Source organism: Phycodurus eques, chromosome 17, assembly GCF_024500275.1.
Source record: "Phycodurus eques isolate BA_2022a chromosome 17, UOR_Pequ_1.1, whole genome shotgun sequence".
NCBI lineage: Eukaryota > Metazoa > Chordata > Actinopteri > Syngnathiformes > Syngnathidae > Phycodurus > Phycodurus eques.
This window is the reverse complement of record NC_084541.1, coordinates 13,990,438-14,007,083: the sequence shown is the minus strand read 5'-3', so window position 1 is coordinate 14,007,083 and position 16,646 is coordinate 13,990,438. Positions and strand designations below refer to the sequence as shown.

Here is a 16,646-nt window from a genome sequence, read left to right as displayed (position 1 = left end):
AGGGAGGAAAAAACTCAATTTACAAAGATTTATTTATTTTTTAGTTTTTTTCCAAGTTATATTTTAGCTGAGAAAACGAAATCTTATTTTTCTTGAAAAAGTCAGATTTTTCAATTTAAAAATTAATCACATTTTTAGAACAAGCAATGTTTGAAAAAATTATTTCCATGGAAAAATATAATTTCCCTGGAAAAGGAAAAAATGTCAGATTTTTTTTTAGAAATTAATTTATATTTCTTTTAGAGAATAATTTTGAAAAATACTTATTGTTTAGAGTAAAAAAGTTGTATTTTGCTAAGAATTTTTTTTTTTTTTTGTGAAAAACTAAAAATTTTCAATTAAAAATCACATTTTCTTTCAAGGACGAAATTGGGGAAAAAATAAAAAGAAATGATTGGGAAAAAAACTGAAAATAATCATAAATTTGTCTTATAAAAGAATCCATCATTCTTCCCCACCGGCTGTCCAATAAAAATGTTCTAGAATCACGCAGTGGGGAGGCGGGGACAAGGCATAGCCCACGTCATATCAAAGCGACAGCTCTGTAGCTGTAATGCAGAATTCCAGTCTCGGGGACGACAGAAGCTATGGACTGCAGCTTTAAATTTCTACTTTAGTCTGGTAATATTGCATAGATGAGATACACTGAATTCACAGTGTTTGTACTCAAGATCTTAACATGGACAGAAATTAAGTGTTTATAATTATTATTTTTTTTTGGTCCAAGACTACATAAAACTATAATTTCACAACTTCCCCACTAGGTAGGACAACTCATAACTGTCTGCCGTGATACCTTGCGGTCGTCTACACGTTGTTTTTATATTATGTCGTTTTTATTGTCGCTCTCCAGTCGCCTAACGTGCACTTTGACTGAACCCGAGACGACGTCAGGGACCAAATCCATGTGACAAACGCACATGGGCTCAGCTGTTCCCGCCTTCCTCCTCCCCCTTCATCTCCTTTTCTTACCACACAAAGCAGACGAAAGGCAGCGTTGTGCGAACGCAACGTGGCTAGTGGCTACTGCTAACACAAAGCGCTCAAGTAACATTTCATACACTCGTACATTGCTACCCAACTGCGGGAAAAAAAAACTGCAGATAGTAGTGCTACTTCCATCCGGCCCACAAGAGCATACCACCAAGGATATATACTGTATATTAGGGACACACTTAAAAACAATTCTACAAGAATAAAGTTGAATTAAATCTTATTGAATTAAGACATATGGGGATGAAAAAGTCCGATTTTTACTGAGGAAAAATGTTTATTTTTTTAGAAAAAAGCTGAAATCTCATGATGTTAACATTTAAAAAAAAAAAAAAAAAACTTTTTTTTTTTAAAGTAAAAAATATAATAGTCTTCCGACAATAAAGTGAGATTTTCTTGAAAAATGAATGTCAGAAAGTTTTATTTTTTTTTAGAGGAAAAGTTGAAATGTTACGAGTAACATTTTAGTCCATTTAAAAATGTACTTTAGTCTTAGAAGTATTTTTTTCTGCAGAAATTTTTCTCACTTACTTGACCAAAAAGTCAGATTTAAAAAAAAAAAAATAATAATAAAACAATTTTGGGAGCGGGAGAATGGATAAGCATTTAACTTAAAACAAACGGTAATGTAATCTTACAAGAGTAATTTGTTTTTTTTTTTGACTGGATTTTTTCCCTTTTTAATCTGATTTAACTTTCCTAATCACGTCTTCCCCCCCCCCTCTCAGAAATATATGTATTTATTGTCATAACATTAATTCATTTTAGAAAAACAAAAGCTTCCCCCCACCCCCTCACCCTTAACAATGCCTGTAGGTGTCCCAATACTTTAGTCCATAAGGAGTATTTTTATTTTTGGTTGCGTGAAAGCCTGACAAGTATGTGGTCTCCAGCTGGGTTTTGCTTCTCATGTTCACACTTTATGTTCGTGCGTGTCTCTCGCTCTCTCTTTCTGTGTGTCTCATCTTTAGTTTCGGCAAGCAGCTGGGGGGCAGGCGAGGCTGTGAATGCATCACTTTGGAGCCGTCACAAATGATCGTGGTAAGAGAAGACAGCGCAACTCTTTGACACGCACTCTTTAGACTCTAGATTCTCTCTCTCTCTCTCTCTCTCTCTCTCTCTCTCGCGATCTCTTTCGCTATTTCTCGCCATCTCGCTCTTCCTGAGACCACAAATGTTAGTCAAATTCCTCCCGGAGATGCTGATCGTACCAGATCAGTCACATCTACGTTATTCACTTCGGTGTGAAAAAAAGCAACAACCCCGAAACAACATTCCAGCCCAATCAGAAAAACCATCGTTATATTTTTTGAGACTGAGGTCAGTTTTGTTTTTGCAGGAAAGAAAGTCGTATTTCTTGGAGAAAGAGGTCGACAAAAAACAGTCACTCGATAACTTTGTTGTTTAACTGTCGTGTAACGTTGCATCGTAACTTTGTAGTGGTAATTTGTAATAAGTCGTAATTCTGTAGCAAATTATGTTCGATAGCTTTGTATTATAACTTTGCTGCATTAGTTGTTTTGTTAAATACTTTTGTAGCGTAGTTTTGCAACGTAACGTTGCATTGTAACTTTGTAGCGTGCAGCGTAACTCTTAAGTTTGTTTCAAATTTTGTTCCATAACTTTGTAGTGTAACCTTGGTGCGTTAGTTGTTTTGTTAAATCGTTTAGAATTTGTGTAAAGGTCCTGGGTTTGAGTCTCATAACTTTGTCGCACAACTTTGTTGCGTAATTTTGCCGAGTTAATGTTGCACATGTTTGGAGTGCAATTTTGCTGCTTATCTTTGCTGTGTAGCTGTTGCATATTTTTTTCAGCATCATTTTATTACATAATAATGTCAAGTAACTTTGACGCGGTAAAGTTGCATAACTTTGTAGTGATACTTTGCTTTGTAAATTTGCTGTGTGATTAACTGTGACACATCTTTGTAGCGTAACCTTTATTATGCTGTCCCGTAATGTTTCCTTGTAACTTTTGCACGAGGACTGCGCGATTATGGCCAAAATAATAATCACAAATTTTTTGATCAATGTTAATCACGATTATCCCTCATGTTAGGGAAACATATTTATTTTTATAGCACTACTTTTCAACAAATGATATATAACAGTTTTCACTGCAAAAATTATCTTTAAGTAAGAATAAACGATGGCTAATTAAAAAAAGTAAAAAATAAATGCCCCCCAAAAATTCTGCTTTAGCAAGGGCTAACTGAATACGATCACGAACTGCAACTTAATGGAAGGAATGACAGTTAATGCATAAAACGCAATAACATTAGGCTGTAAGCACCTATTTTTCATTTGAAAATCCACGTCAATATAATTAATTGTCAAGGAATGGTACGTCTCCGTTGTTTCTCTTGATCATCGGTCAGTCGTGCACGGTCACAAACTGCAAAGAACTCGACAGTAGTGATTTCCCTCTGACTTACTCCCAGTGTTTTTTCTTGTGGTCAGGCCAGCCGAAAAGTTGAAGTCGAGGCAGCTGCTACAAAATTGTTAATGTCTTTCCGTGACACGCCGCCTCTGCGCCAACGTGCTGAGAGGTCCAACTTCAAAATAAAAGCCTAAAATGGCACTGATGTCCAATGTAGTAATATATGAAGCTTTTATTTTGAAGGTGGCCTTGGAGCGTAGTGCCAGCGCTTAATGAAGCCTTAACCACATGTTCGCCGCCTGGTGGCTGGCTGACTAGGTTGCGGCCACTGCTGCAAATGTAACACTTTTCATATGCGGCACTGCGCGCGTTTTAAATGTACAAAAAATCGGCTCATTTAATCACGGCAGCCAAAATCGCGATCACGATTAAAGTTAGATTAATTGTGGCACCCTATTTTGCACACTGCTTTAGTACGCAAAACATGAGTTCAAAACTTTTCCCCCTTTTTTTTTTGGGAGTCTGGGAGAAAGCTAGCTCGTTGTTGCACTGCAAAATCTCCAAGCAACTAATTAGCGACATGGGAATAGTCCAAACACACGCATGCGCGCGCGCACACACACACGTATTCAGTGAGGAAACAGGAAGTGTGGTCACATTTCAACCGTGCCGGTGGTCACGTGACACGTTTGTTCTGTACTGTGCAGAGAGAGAGAGAGAGAGAGAGAGAGAGAGAGAGAGAGAGATTGTCGTCCAGTCACATTTAACAGAAGTGTGAGTATTGTGTGGTGAATGTGTGTGTGCGTGTGCGTGTGTGTCACGTGTGTTATCTGCAGTTTGTCCCATGAGGCTCGTTAAAATGACACACTGGACGAGTTTTATCACAGATTATTGCTCTTCTCTTTTATGTTGTATGCTTTTGGAGTGTTACTCACTAAATCCTGTATAGTCATGAAAATAATATAGTTATTGTGATTGTAGTTTGCGGCGGTTTAGATTTACTATCAGACTGAGAGCTGTGTTAACAGCAACGATACTGGTAATGCCCTTATGACTAGCCAAAGTAATTATAAAAAATATATATATTTACAGTAAACATTTTATAGCGAAAACACATAAAACTAAAGTAATAAACTTAATTATAAAAATAATAAAAAACCCATTGTTAAAAAAACTTTGTAATAAAAATACAATAAGAAAACACTTATGATCCAAAATAATGCAAGAAACACAAATTATATTAAAGTAACAAAATGTAAAAATGTGCAACTATTATAAAAATATAATAATGATGTTGACTTACAAATTCCATTTAAAAACTAAAATAATAAAAGACAATAATAATAATAACATAATAAATATGATAAGAAAATATAAAAATATGAACACATTAAAATTTTCAATTAATACATGTGTATTAAATCTGATAAGAATGTGTATCTAATTAAGTGTAAAATTTGTGTAAAGTATATAAGATAGGAATATCGGAAAGTCATGTGTTTGCAAGCCGCAACGAATTCCAAAATGATTCCCCGAAAAGCTAAATAAACAAAATAAGCGACATCTTCCTTAAACGGTGAGGAAAACAACATTTAAATGCTGTGTTTTTCAAATTCTTCCCGCATGGTGACACAGTGACACCATTGACTGACGCAGCAGTGCAAGAAAACACATTCCTGCAGCAACAACAGCTGACACAAAACCTCTCTTGGGAAGTTTTCAGCGTGTCGCTGGAAGCTGCCCTTTTATTCTTTATTCTTCCTCTTCTTGCTGCTACGCCTCGTGAGTAGGATGTTTGCGTCGTTTCCTGGAGGAAGCGGCCTCGAGCGTGTGAGCCACTCGCATGCTCGGCAACGTGTCGAGCAGACGGAACTCTGATGTAAGCGCAGGATTTCTTTCCTGAAAGTTTCGGATTTGTTTTTTTTTTTTTTTTTTTTTTATATAAAACTGCCCGTGGTCCGGATGAGTGGGCTGCGCTGGAACCGGCTGTCGGCACTCTGGAAGAGCTGGATCTTCAACCAGGAGCCCACCGACGCACCAAGATACGTTGAGGAAGAGGACCAAAATGAGGATTACAAGCCCGCAAAAGTCAAAATCACCAAGCAGAACTCTGATCCCTCGCCTCGGAATTCCTCTCCGTACATCCAGAAGTCCGCAGTTCTCCAGCGCAGCTGCTCTGAAGCGAGGCCGGATCAGTCCATTTTGCGTTCTGAGGATGGTGCACCCTGTGTGTTGCAGGTGGACAACTGCGGCGAGGGGGACGACGGGTTCCTGCACCGGGACGGCTCGCAGCGACGTTCCCGCCGGCGCTTCCGCAGGATCAACCCCAAAGGGGAGCGGGAGTTGATCACGGACGGGCAAGAACCCGCTGCTTACAAGGTAGGATTGAGACTGAAGATGAATGCTAAGGTGTCAAACTTTGCTTAATGCCTACGGGTAACAACATAACATCGCGAGCTACGATACGGCGATAATTAATTAAACACATCAACCATATGATTAGGACAATTTTATAAGTAATGGCAATTGGCTGTGTGGTCAAGTTTTTCGGTCTTGTCTATGCTTATTGTGGTCGTATAACAATTTGTTCTGATGATAAAGCTATAATCAATGTAATGGGATAAAAGACATCTACCATATTGTATCAACCTATTAAAGGAAAATGATTTCTTTGTTTGAGAGTATGATACGACAATAACGGGTACATGGTGGTTAAAAAAAACATCCACAATACATTACAGTATTTGTTGAATAATAGTTATTCAAACAAAGTAATGACAGTTGTTGCTTTTTATTTTGAGGTATTAGCAAAAATGTCTGTCATGGAAGATTTTATATTATTGCGGTACAGCTATATATATAGCGATATATTGTGGGGCTAAAAAAAAAAATCACGGACGGGTACAAGGTAGGACTGAGGCTAAATGCTAAGGTGTAAAAGTACATGAGACAACCTTGCCACCAAGGTTTTTGGTGAGTCCCGATGCAGCGTTATTGCGATCCACGATAAGGCATTCATTCATATATTGGGCTAAAAATGATCTACTTTACAATCATTATTAAAACAAAGTAACATTGATTGGCTGTTTTTGTTTTTGTAGTTTTTGAGTTATGACCTATGTTCATTGTTGTGTCATAAAGCAATATAATTGCGAAAGAGCGAAAAATATCTCTACAGTCCGATATTTCCATCCATCCATATCTGTTGAACGAGTATATTGAAAGGTAACGACAATTGGCTCTTTTCTTAAGCTTTGAGGTATTAACTACACTTATTATTGTGATACAACACAATATTAGCGTGATTCAGCAATTTATTCAGGGTGGAAAAAAAAAAAGAAGATATTTCTTTACTTTTCGTGAGAGGCGTGTGTAACTTTCCCTCCCTCTGATGGGATCAGTGTGTCCGTTAGCTGCTTGACTAATCGCCACTTACACACACACGCGCACACACACACACACACACACACACACGCGCACACTCAGCTGAGAATGACCCAGGGGATTTTCAAGTAAGGCAGTATTTCCCCCCACACGCCACCTCACTGAGATATCAGGGAAAGTTTGTCTTGCTGAAATTAACCCGTTTTGAGGGGGCAGTCCTGTCTCTTGCGAATGAGCATCCCCTCAACTGCCAATGCCCACTTGGTGCGGAACTATTTGTTTATTGTAAAAGCCCAACTGCTCCATTACACTTCTTAATCAAGCGGCGCGACACCACGGGAACCTGGTGGTTCGCACGTCTGCCTCGCAGTTATGAGATTCCGGGTTCGAATCTGGACTCGTGCTTGTTTGGGTTTTCTCTGGGTGCTGTGCAAACCTTTTGTCTTATACACTGTACGGCTGGCAACCCATCAGATGGATGGAAGTATATAACATTATACTTTATTTGTTTTTAGTTATTTTAAATTAAGATATGATTTCAACAAAATAGTTAATTTCAAATTAACTTTTTTTATATTAATCAAAATATTGTTATTAGATAAAAAGGGCTATAAGACAAGACTGGAATGTGACTGTGTGACTTTAATTTTGTTTCTTCTTCCCCCCCCCCCCCCCCCCCCCCTTCAGGATTATGTCAACAACCAGGTAGGACCCTAAACTTATTTACGACATTCTTCAGTACTGTGGAACCTCTTAAGGCCGAGCACAATCCGCATCCATGTCTGAGGGTTTTAAAACTTTTTTTTTTTTTTTTTCCCCCCCATTGGAAATAATGAAAATGGAAATAATCCGTCGCTGGGTCGAACCGTGGCCAAAATAAAACGTTAATTAACTGTGTAGTCAATGTTTTTGAGTCACATTTTTAGCTGTTGTATAGGAGAACACACACAAACTCAGATATGTTTGTATTGAAAAAACAAAACACTGTCTCTGATGTTGGCCAACTTTGCAGGACTTAAGAGGTGCTACTGTATTTGTGTGTGTGTGTGTGTGTGTGTGTGTGTGCGCACACCTGTTGGGAAACCAATGTGGGTGGTACATAGGAAGGGGGGTGCACTATCTTTAGAATGAACACATGCATGCTGAGAGATGGCTTTTGAAGAGGTTTCTCCATTTGTGACGATTAAATTTTCAAGGGGATTGCCTATTGTAAAATGGATGCTCATTGTTTATGGTCTAATGGTGGCTATGTATGAATGTACAGTGTGAATGTTATTGTCCACGCTGTGGTGGATAAAGACACAGGATGTTGTTATTGAGACATAATAACATCAGTGCTCCATTAGCAGTGCTGTCTGCTTAATGTCTCTGCTCTCTGCACTCAATGGAGATGCTACGGCCATGAATCGCAGCTTTTCGTCGTCACTTTTTGAATCTATGAATCGGTTTAGGGAATGTTGTCTTTTCTTGCCTTGACTCGATGAATTTTGGTGCATGTCGACAAACATTGCATCTCAGAATCAGTTTAGGAAATGTTTTATTTTATTTATTTTCTTCCCAGCCCTGAATCTGTGAATTTGTGTGTTTTTCCAGCCTTACTTTGGTAAATTTGTTGCATCCTTTCTAGCCTTGAATCTCAGAATCAGCTCAGGAAATGTTGTCTTTTGTAGCCTTGAGTCTGTTGGTAAGTATTTGTTGAGTCTTTTCCAGCCTTGACTATATTGAATCAGTTAAGGGAATGTTGTACCTTTTTGCAGCCTTGACTCTATGAATTTGTTAGGTCTTTTCCAAATTTGAATACATGAATTTGTTGCCTCTATTCCAGCCATGAATCAGTTAAGGGATTGTTGAAGCTTTTCCAGCGTTGACTCTTCAAATTAGTTTTAGGAATGTCTCATCTTTTCTTGCCTTAAATGTATGAATTGGTTGAGGAAATGTCACCTCTTTTTCCAGTCTAAAATCTATCAATGTGTTAAGGGAATGTCATCTCTTTTGCAGCCGTAAATCTGTATTATGTTCCTCTGTTATCATTTTTCATATTCCACTGTGACTGCAATTGTGATAGATCCATATTGATCCAGAAACCAGATTCCCCCCTCCCCACCCCTCCCCCTTTTTGTTGTTTTGGTTTTTTGGTGCCCCAGCGGGCCGGGATTGCTGGCAGAACCTCCTGTTGTATTCGCTAATGACGCTTGTCATAACATAAGAACACGCACAGGGCTTTGCTTGTTTCTTGGCAAGGATATTCTCTGGTCTGTGTTGCGTTCACTGGCGTCTTATGAACTCAGTTATCATAGATAAATGTCTCATGACTGGACGGGTATGATAAATCAATGAATCCATCTTTGTTAAGAATTTTGTTAATGGATGAGGAATTTGATCATATCCTCATGGCTTCGCTGTGTTGAATTTCAAAACGGCCACAACGAGGAGAGGCCTAAATGTGCTGCCGGAGAACATATTTTGAATCTTCGAATTGATCTTCAAATGTTGACGTCGTGGTCCGCCCACATTGGATGACATAAACAAAAAAAAAAAGCTTCTCAATTTAGCGTGGTCCATCTGTCTAGGATACCTGCTTCTGATTGGAGCTCATTTGGCCGAATAACCGAGTAGGAGTTCGTCAAAGCTCCGGAATCCGCCCAATAAATTCTAACTTCTGCTTCAGACCAAAATGGCGGACTACCGGTTCAGTTTCAGGCATGGGTCCTTGAGACTTTTACGAGTGTCCTGTTGTTATGGTCGACATGTCCACCCAGTTTTGTGTCGATTGGTGAAACTGGTGTCGGGGGCTGATTTTCTCATTTTGGTTCTTCCTTTTCTCGTTTTGGCCTGTTATGTTTTCATTTTCTCCTCGTGAGCCCATCCTGTTTGTCGCTTTGGCCTGTCATTTTCTCATTTTGCCCAGTCATTTTTTTTTTTCATATCTGCCCGTCGTTTTCCTGCTGTAGCTCGTCCTTTTCACATTTTGACCTGCATTTTTTGTTTTTGTTTTTGTTTTGAACTGTAGTTTTTCTCATTTAAAACCCTTTCGTATTCTTGCTTTGGCGCGTCAGTTTTTTATTTTGTCATTTTGGCCTGTCATTTTGAAAACCGCTAACTCATCATTTCAATTCCAGTAGGTGACGGTCACCCGCCGTCTTTTACGCCGGTTTCCGACTAGCATATTAGCTCCACTTGCTTGAGTTTAACATACAGACGCTGACTTTATTAAGACACTGTGGACCTTACCGGGTTACAGCGTTCAATAGAGCGAGCGAGCGAGCTAAAGCCAGATGGATGAAGCCATCAGCTCGTTTGCCTGTGGGGGGAGAAAAACAGGCTGGAAGGGGGTCTTCATTACCGGGATCGTAAATCTAATCGAAGTCTGCACATGGGAACTTGAATTGAATTGAATTTTGGTGTTTGGCCCATTTTCTCGTTTTGGCCTACAGTTTGGCCGACACTGGTTTCACTGAGTGACACGACAATCAATGGACATGTCGATTGTAACAGAATGCATGAAAAGGTCTCAAGGACCCATGCCCGAAATTAACAGGAAGTCACCCATTTTGGTCTGAAGCGGACATTTTTGAAGCAAATTCCAGAGTTTGTACTTAGACAGAGTACTAGGGAAGTAGCCCGAATGTGCCGTTTGAAAGCTACAGTCGAATAAATACTGGCTCGACCAACTTCCTGGAGTTCCACAAGAATCTCTGTTTTTGTTGTTGTTGTTAGCAATCCATTTTTGTATTATTATTATTTTAGCACTTCACCTCTTCGGATATCACATTTCCCTTTTTGACTCACACGGGCGAGCCATCACATTTAGCTTGAGCTCATCACACGGCGCCAAGACTCGGGTTACCTAGAAATCCTGAGATTAAACTTCAGGTTCATGATGCATTCGTGTGACTCACGACCTCGGCGTCAACGTTTAGGATTTGAAAGTCACTGATGGGAATGTTAACGCAACGGACACCTGATTTACCATTACGTTACTGGTTTTATTACATATGGTTGAGGCTTATTACAAAAAAAATGTAATATCCTGGAACTTTCAGGCTTTATTTTAAAAGCCTGAGGGACAGTCCATCCAGTCACTCATCTGATGTCAGCCAGCCGAGCCCCGGAAGGACCTCAAAGCGGGACCCGCAGAAGAGCCGGAGAGCAGGGTTGTACGAGGGCGAAACCCCGCAAGACTTAACAAAAACAGTGTGCCGTAAAACCTTTGAAACCAAGCATAAAAGAGTATGCAAAGACAAAGAAAGTCTTGCTATTTGTAGTTGATTTTTGACTGTTTCGATTTTGCAGTACCTTCCTTTTACACTCGTTTTGGCTTGTTATTTTCCCATTTTGCCCCATAATTTTCTCATGGCGGTACTAATCTTGTTTTTCATTTCGGCCCTTTTTCTCATTTTTGCCCTGTCACGTTTTTGTTTTGGACCGTGATTTTCTCATTTTGGCACAGTCATTTCCTTGTGTTGGCCCACCCGTTTCTCGTTTCGGCCCGTCAGATTTTTGTTTTGGGCCGTCATTTAAAATGTTTATTTTTTATTACATTTTTTTTTATTTTGGCCCGTGTTTACTCATTTCGGCCCATCATTTTTATTTTCACTTTTATTTTGGCCTGTAATTTTAATGTTTGGATAGTCATTTTTTTTCTTTTTGGCCCATCATTTTCTTGCTTTGGCCTGTTATTTTACGTTTAGAACTTTGCGGCCTGTTATCTTCTTGTTTTGGAAAAAAATGAGGAAGGACGCCTCAAAGGACAAATTGAAGGTTGAAGTGCAAACGAAGATGATGGAAAAGGGAGTGCGACAAACGCGGGAGGAGAAAAACTATTAAGAAAAATAATTGAGGTTGGAAAAATATGTAACGTGTGGAAGCCCAAGAAGAAACCAAGGTGACTGAGATGGAAAAGAGACTGCTGACTGGATTGATTGACTCGCCTATGGATCAGGATGAACACTCGGAAGGTGAAGGTTGCGGGAAGGACAGAGGGTCTTGATGGGCTGTTAGTAATATTTAGGGTGCGGTCAAGAAGCATCCCCGTCCCGTACGAAGGCTTCTTATCGGATCTGGCCAAAGCTCTGAACTCGGCGGAGAGACAAAATCGATGTATATCGCCTTGTTGAACTCCCAACGCAAGATAACTCTCGATTTTGAATATCTGACTCAACAGCTGAAGCTTTTTTTTCCCCCCTGTCACGCAAAGCGTCCGTTCCGTTGCCGTTCCTCCGGAGAAGTGTTCTGTGGCATTAGAAATGTATGTTGTATCTCACATGGCATTGCGGCCTGCTCGTCCGAGTGTCTTTAGCCTGTACAGTACGCAGGGTTGCTGCAGCTAATTTTAGGGATTACATCAGCAGCAGCACTGAGATGACAACCTTGGTGAACTCGTCCTCCATCTTCTCTCTAGCCTCCTCCTCCTCCTCTTCTTCATGTCTCTGGTTGCTTAATCCTCCATCTTCCCGTTTAAAAGGACCTCCACCTGCTTTATGGCGACTGTGAGCCAGGGATAAATTTTTGGTTTTTGTTGCCGACGACAGGAAGGGAAGGGCCCACTTTAAATGGCAGGAATTCCTGTTGTACGCCGCAAACCCGCAACATCTGACGGCGTGTTTACGTGCTTTTTTTCCCTGATTGCTTCTGACGGAACAAATGCTTTCACAAGATCCCCCTCGATTGCCAATTGAGGGGAAAATGTATGACTTATTGTTGCCGCATTAACATATTTTCGGTTTAAAGACAAAGAAATTCCCCGTGCTGGGCCATGTCATGGCTGTGGTTGAGACTGAGGAAGTCATAAAGACTTAAGCTTGTGCATACAATCTGTACTGTAACACGTAATGGCCCCCTTCGTCTTTCCACCAAGCAGTAGTTATTTCCTACAACCCCAATTCCAATTAAGTTGGGACGTTGTGTTAAACATAAATAAAAACAGAATACAGTGATTTGCAAATCATGTTCAACCTATATTTTTATTGAATACAGTACAGAGACAAGATATTTAATGTTCAAACTGATAAACTTGATTGTTTTTAGCAAATCATTAACTTAGAATTTTATGGCTGCAACACGTTCCAAAAAAGCTGGGACAGGGTCATGTTTACCCCTGTGTTACATCACCTTTTCTTTTAACAACATTCAATAAACGTTTGGGAACTGAGGACACTAATTGTTGAAGCTTTTAAGGTGGAATTCTTTCTCATTCTTGCTTGATCTACAGCTTCAGCTGTTCAACAGTCCGGGGTCTCCGTTGTCGTATTTTACACTTCATAATGCGCCACACATTTTCAATGGGAGACACGTCTGGACTGCAGGCAGGCCAATCTAGTACCCGCACTCTTTTACTACAAAGTCACGCTGTTGTAACACGTGCAGAATGTGGTTTGGTATTGTCTTGCTGAAATAAGCAGGGGCGTCCATGAAAAAGACGTTGCTTGGATGGCAGCATGTTTCTCCAAAACCTGTATGTACCTTTCAGCATTAATGGTGCCTCCACAGATTTGTAAGTTACCCTGTAAGTTACCATGCCATTGGCACTAACCTTTTTCTCTTAGGCCCGGAGGACAGGACGTCCACAATTTCCAAAAACAATTTGAAATATGGACTCGTCGGACCACAGAACACTTTTCCACTTTGCATCAGTCCATCTTAGATGAGCTTGGGCCCAGAGAAGCCGGAGGAATTTCTGGGGGTTGTTGATAAATGGCTTTTGCTTTGCATAGTAGAGTTTCAAGTTGCACTTACGGATGTAGCGCCGAACTGTATTTACTGACATTGGTTTTCTGAAGTGTTCCTAACCCCATGTGGCGATATCCTTTACACATTGATGTCGGTTTTTGATGCAGTCCCGCCTGAGGGATTGAAGGTCACGGGCATTCAATGTTGGTTTTCGGCCTTGCAGCTTACATGCAGCGATTTCTCCAGATTCTCTATTCTATATACAATTAAATATATGTTGAACATGATTTGCAAATCATTGTATTCTGCTTTTATTTATGTTTCACACAACGTCCCAACTTCATTTGAATTGGGGTTGTAGTTAAGGTTTTGTTTGAATAACGCAGGGTAGGTTCCTCCACAAAATATTTGCAAATGTCGAACCGTGAATATGCTGGGGTTCAATGTACACCGATACAGCGGTTTCCGTATACAGATTGTCGCAAAGTCATCTCGCTTTTCATTTTTCTTTGTTGAATTACATGCCGTCGCTCTATTGTGACTTCACAAAACCGCTACTGTGACCATCCAAATCGGACCGCTCTGGTGAAATGCGTCACGATAGCAAAGTGACAGTTGGCCGCCATCTTTGTGGGATTTTCCACAAAATATGAAATAAGCACATCAAACAGCTTTAATATCGTCCATAGCAAATAATTTATATATTAAAAAAAAAAAAAAAGAAAACTGTTGATAAATTACATACGTGGCCTTTTATATTGCGAATATCGTTCCATTTAGGCTATTTAAGTGGAGTTTTACGGCAAGTAACACCATTTCAAACGTCACGGTAATTTTGGGGCGTTTTCTTGGCGAAACCAAGCTTATTCTACAAGCGTATTAGTGCATATTTTTAACTGAAACTTGGCAGCCAATAGTAGAAGGCTTTCTCCGAGTAGCAGACGAAATGAAAGGGCTGAGGAGATATGTTGAGAAATAATGAAGCTATACTGTTTTCCTGTAGTTTGAAGGCATTTTTGGACCAGATTTTCTACCGGCCAATACCACACAAAAACATCCATCAAAAAGGCAATTTTTTTTCTGACAAAAAAAGACCTCTCTGGAAGACCTCATCTGATTTTCAAATTTCTTGGTGCGTTGTGCTCAGGTTGAACATTCCAACCGAACTCAGCATTGTGACAGACTTGACTTTTTGGAAAATCTTGTCATGTTGCTCGTCACAAGCTTTTGGTGTTGTGTTAAATGTTTTGAACTTGAACGCAAAAGGAGGACAGAGGAAGAAAAGGCGACTTATTTTGAGAGCACCGACACCACCTCGCAACAGGATGGAGCTCGTACAGGAAACACTTCCTGGAGCGCTTTGTGCAAGCGTATGTGCATATGTGTGCGTTTGAATGTATCACAAAGAATGAAAAGATAACGCTAAGTTGTACGCCTCGAACGATGCCGTATCGAAACTGAACATCGCCATGTTCTGAAGACGTGAACCCGTGTCGCCTCCAGTCCACACACAGCCATCACTGACAGTGCTACCAAACTTAAAAGTGGGGGGGGGGGGAAAAACAACACATATTTGTCATGTATGTTTAAAAACTCACTGTATGATCTGATTGGAGAATGTTATTTAAATGATCTTTTGAAAATGGATCCCTCTCCGTTCCATCTAACGCCTCTGATTTAATTTTAATTAGTGTTTTACAACTGGGCACGACAAGAATAGCCAAGCAGAGGGTGTTGTGGAAGAAGGCGTGACCGATGGGTGTTCAACCATTGATGTGCACACGGTTGAGAACAAAGATGGAAACCGCATAGTCGACATGACCCAGACTGTTTGCCCTAAGCGTTTAAAAATAAAAAAAACCTCCCCAAGTCACGGGCAACATGCCGAACATGTTAATGCACCTTCAAAGACACCATCTCAAAATTAATCAGAATCAGAATCAGATCTATTATCGTATATTGAACCCTGGGTCAAAAATCGAGATAGGAATTGAATCTTAAACTTGGTGTATCCGCCCTAGTAACTTGGTCGAAAGTTTCAAGGTTGAATTGAAAGACAGAACTCAGACGTGTGCGTGTTTGTGTGTGTGCTTAGTGAAGCCTGGCTGTCATGTCTGATGTCTCTTGTGTGACTGTTGTCACCCACCGACTCCTTGCGTTTTGAACCGTACTGTGAATGTGTGTGTGTGTGTGTGCGTGTGCGCACGCGCGCGCACGTTCATGTGTGTTAATCAGCGCTATCAAGCTAATTAAAAGCAGTCAGCTGCCTCCACACTGCACAGTAGCACGTGACCACGAGCCTCCTTTGCACCAGTGATTGTTTTTGTTGTTTAAATTCCAAATCGGACACATTTCTTGTCACCCCCTCGGTATATCGGTCGCAATTCGCAACCTTCTACAAACTCTCCCGGGTTATTGTCCTGTGTTAGCGCAAGAAGCCTATTCATTGTGATGGCGCTCTTTGGTTATGACGGTACCGCCTCTTGCTGCCATGAGTTCATCCAGTCAGTGCGTTATAATCGGATTAGCTCATGTAAATGTTTGCCTTTTTTGAGTGGCACATTTGAATAATAATTCCTCCTCTCCCCTCCCTTATGTCTTCTATTTTTTTAAGTCTGATCTATTTTTTAAACCCCCCCACCCCTCCTCTCTCTATGTCTATTCATCTTTTTTTCCCCCTTCATCTATTTCCATCCCTCCTCTGCTTGGCCTCTCTTGTGTACACTGGCTCCTCCGAAGGCAGGCCTCCATGTGCTCGCCTCCCATTGGCTGCCCGCTAAAAAGATGATGTCATACCCTAGCATTGGGGAGGGGCGGTTGGAGTACAAGTGGAGATGCACGGATTCTGGTAAAGGAAAAAAAATAATATATATATATATATATATATATATATATATATATATATATATATCCTTGTAGAACATTCCCCATCTTTTTAGTGTTGGCCGTCAACACACAGCATGAAATCAGTGTTACCCTCTGTAAAATGCTCAGAATGGAATACATTTAAATTATTTAAATAAATACCACACAGTTTCTCAATGACGGTTTTCTGAGCCGTCTCGCGTCGGTAGTTTTCAAATTTTGGCCAACTGTCAAAACAAATGAAGAAAATGACATTTCCACCTGTATGTGGACTAGTAATGCTTCGCTTTTCCTAACTCCAGAGCAAACTTCTTCTCCAAACTAGCCTGGTACATAGGACAACGCTTGACGCTAAT

General features: G+C 40.2%; 1 protein-coding gene across 7 annotated transcripts in view; it reads left to right on the top strand.

Annotated features, from left to right (window-relative positions):
- The window catches only part of rapgef6 (Rap guanine nucleotide exchange factor (GEF) 6), a 71,494-nt gene that overhangs the window by 18,805 nt on the left and 36,043 nt on the right, over positions 1–16,646 (top strand). For 6 of the 7 annotated variants that reach the window (XM_061702262.1, XM_061702258.1, XM_061702259.1 and 3 more), the window contains 3 exons: positions 1,965–2,034; positions 5,611–5,751; positions 7,444–7,461. In XM_061702262.1, the coding sequence (XP_061558246.1) occupies positions 1,965–2,034; positions 5,611–5,751; positions 7,444–7,461 (229 nt within the window). Of the gene's footprint in view, positions 1–1,964; positions 2,035–5,187; positions 5,252–5,610; positions 5,752–7,443; positions 7,462–16,646 lie in introns of those variants that run through there. The other variant, XM_061702263.1, reaches the window with a different exon arrangement.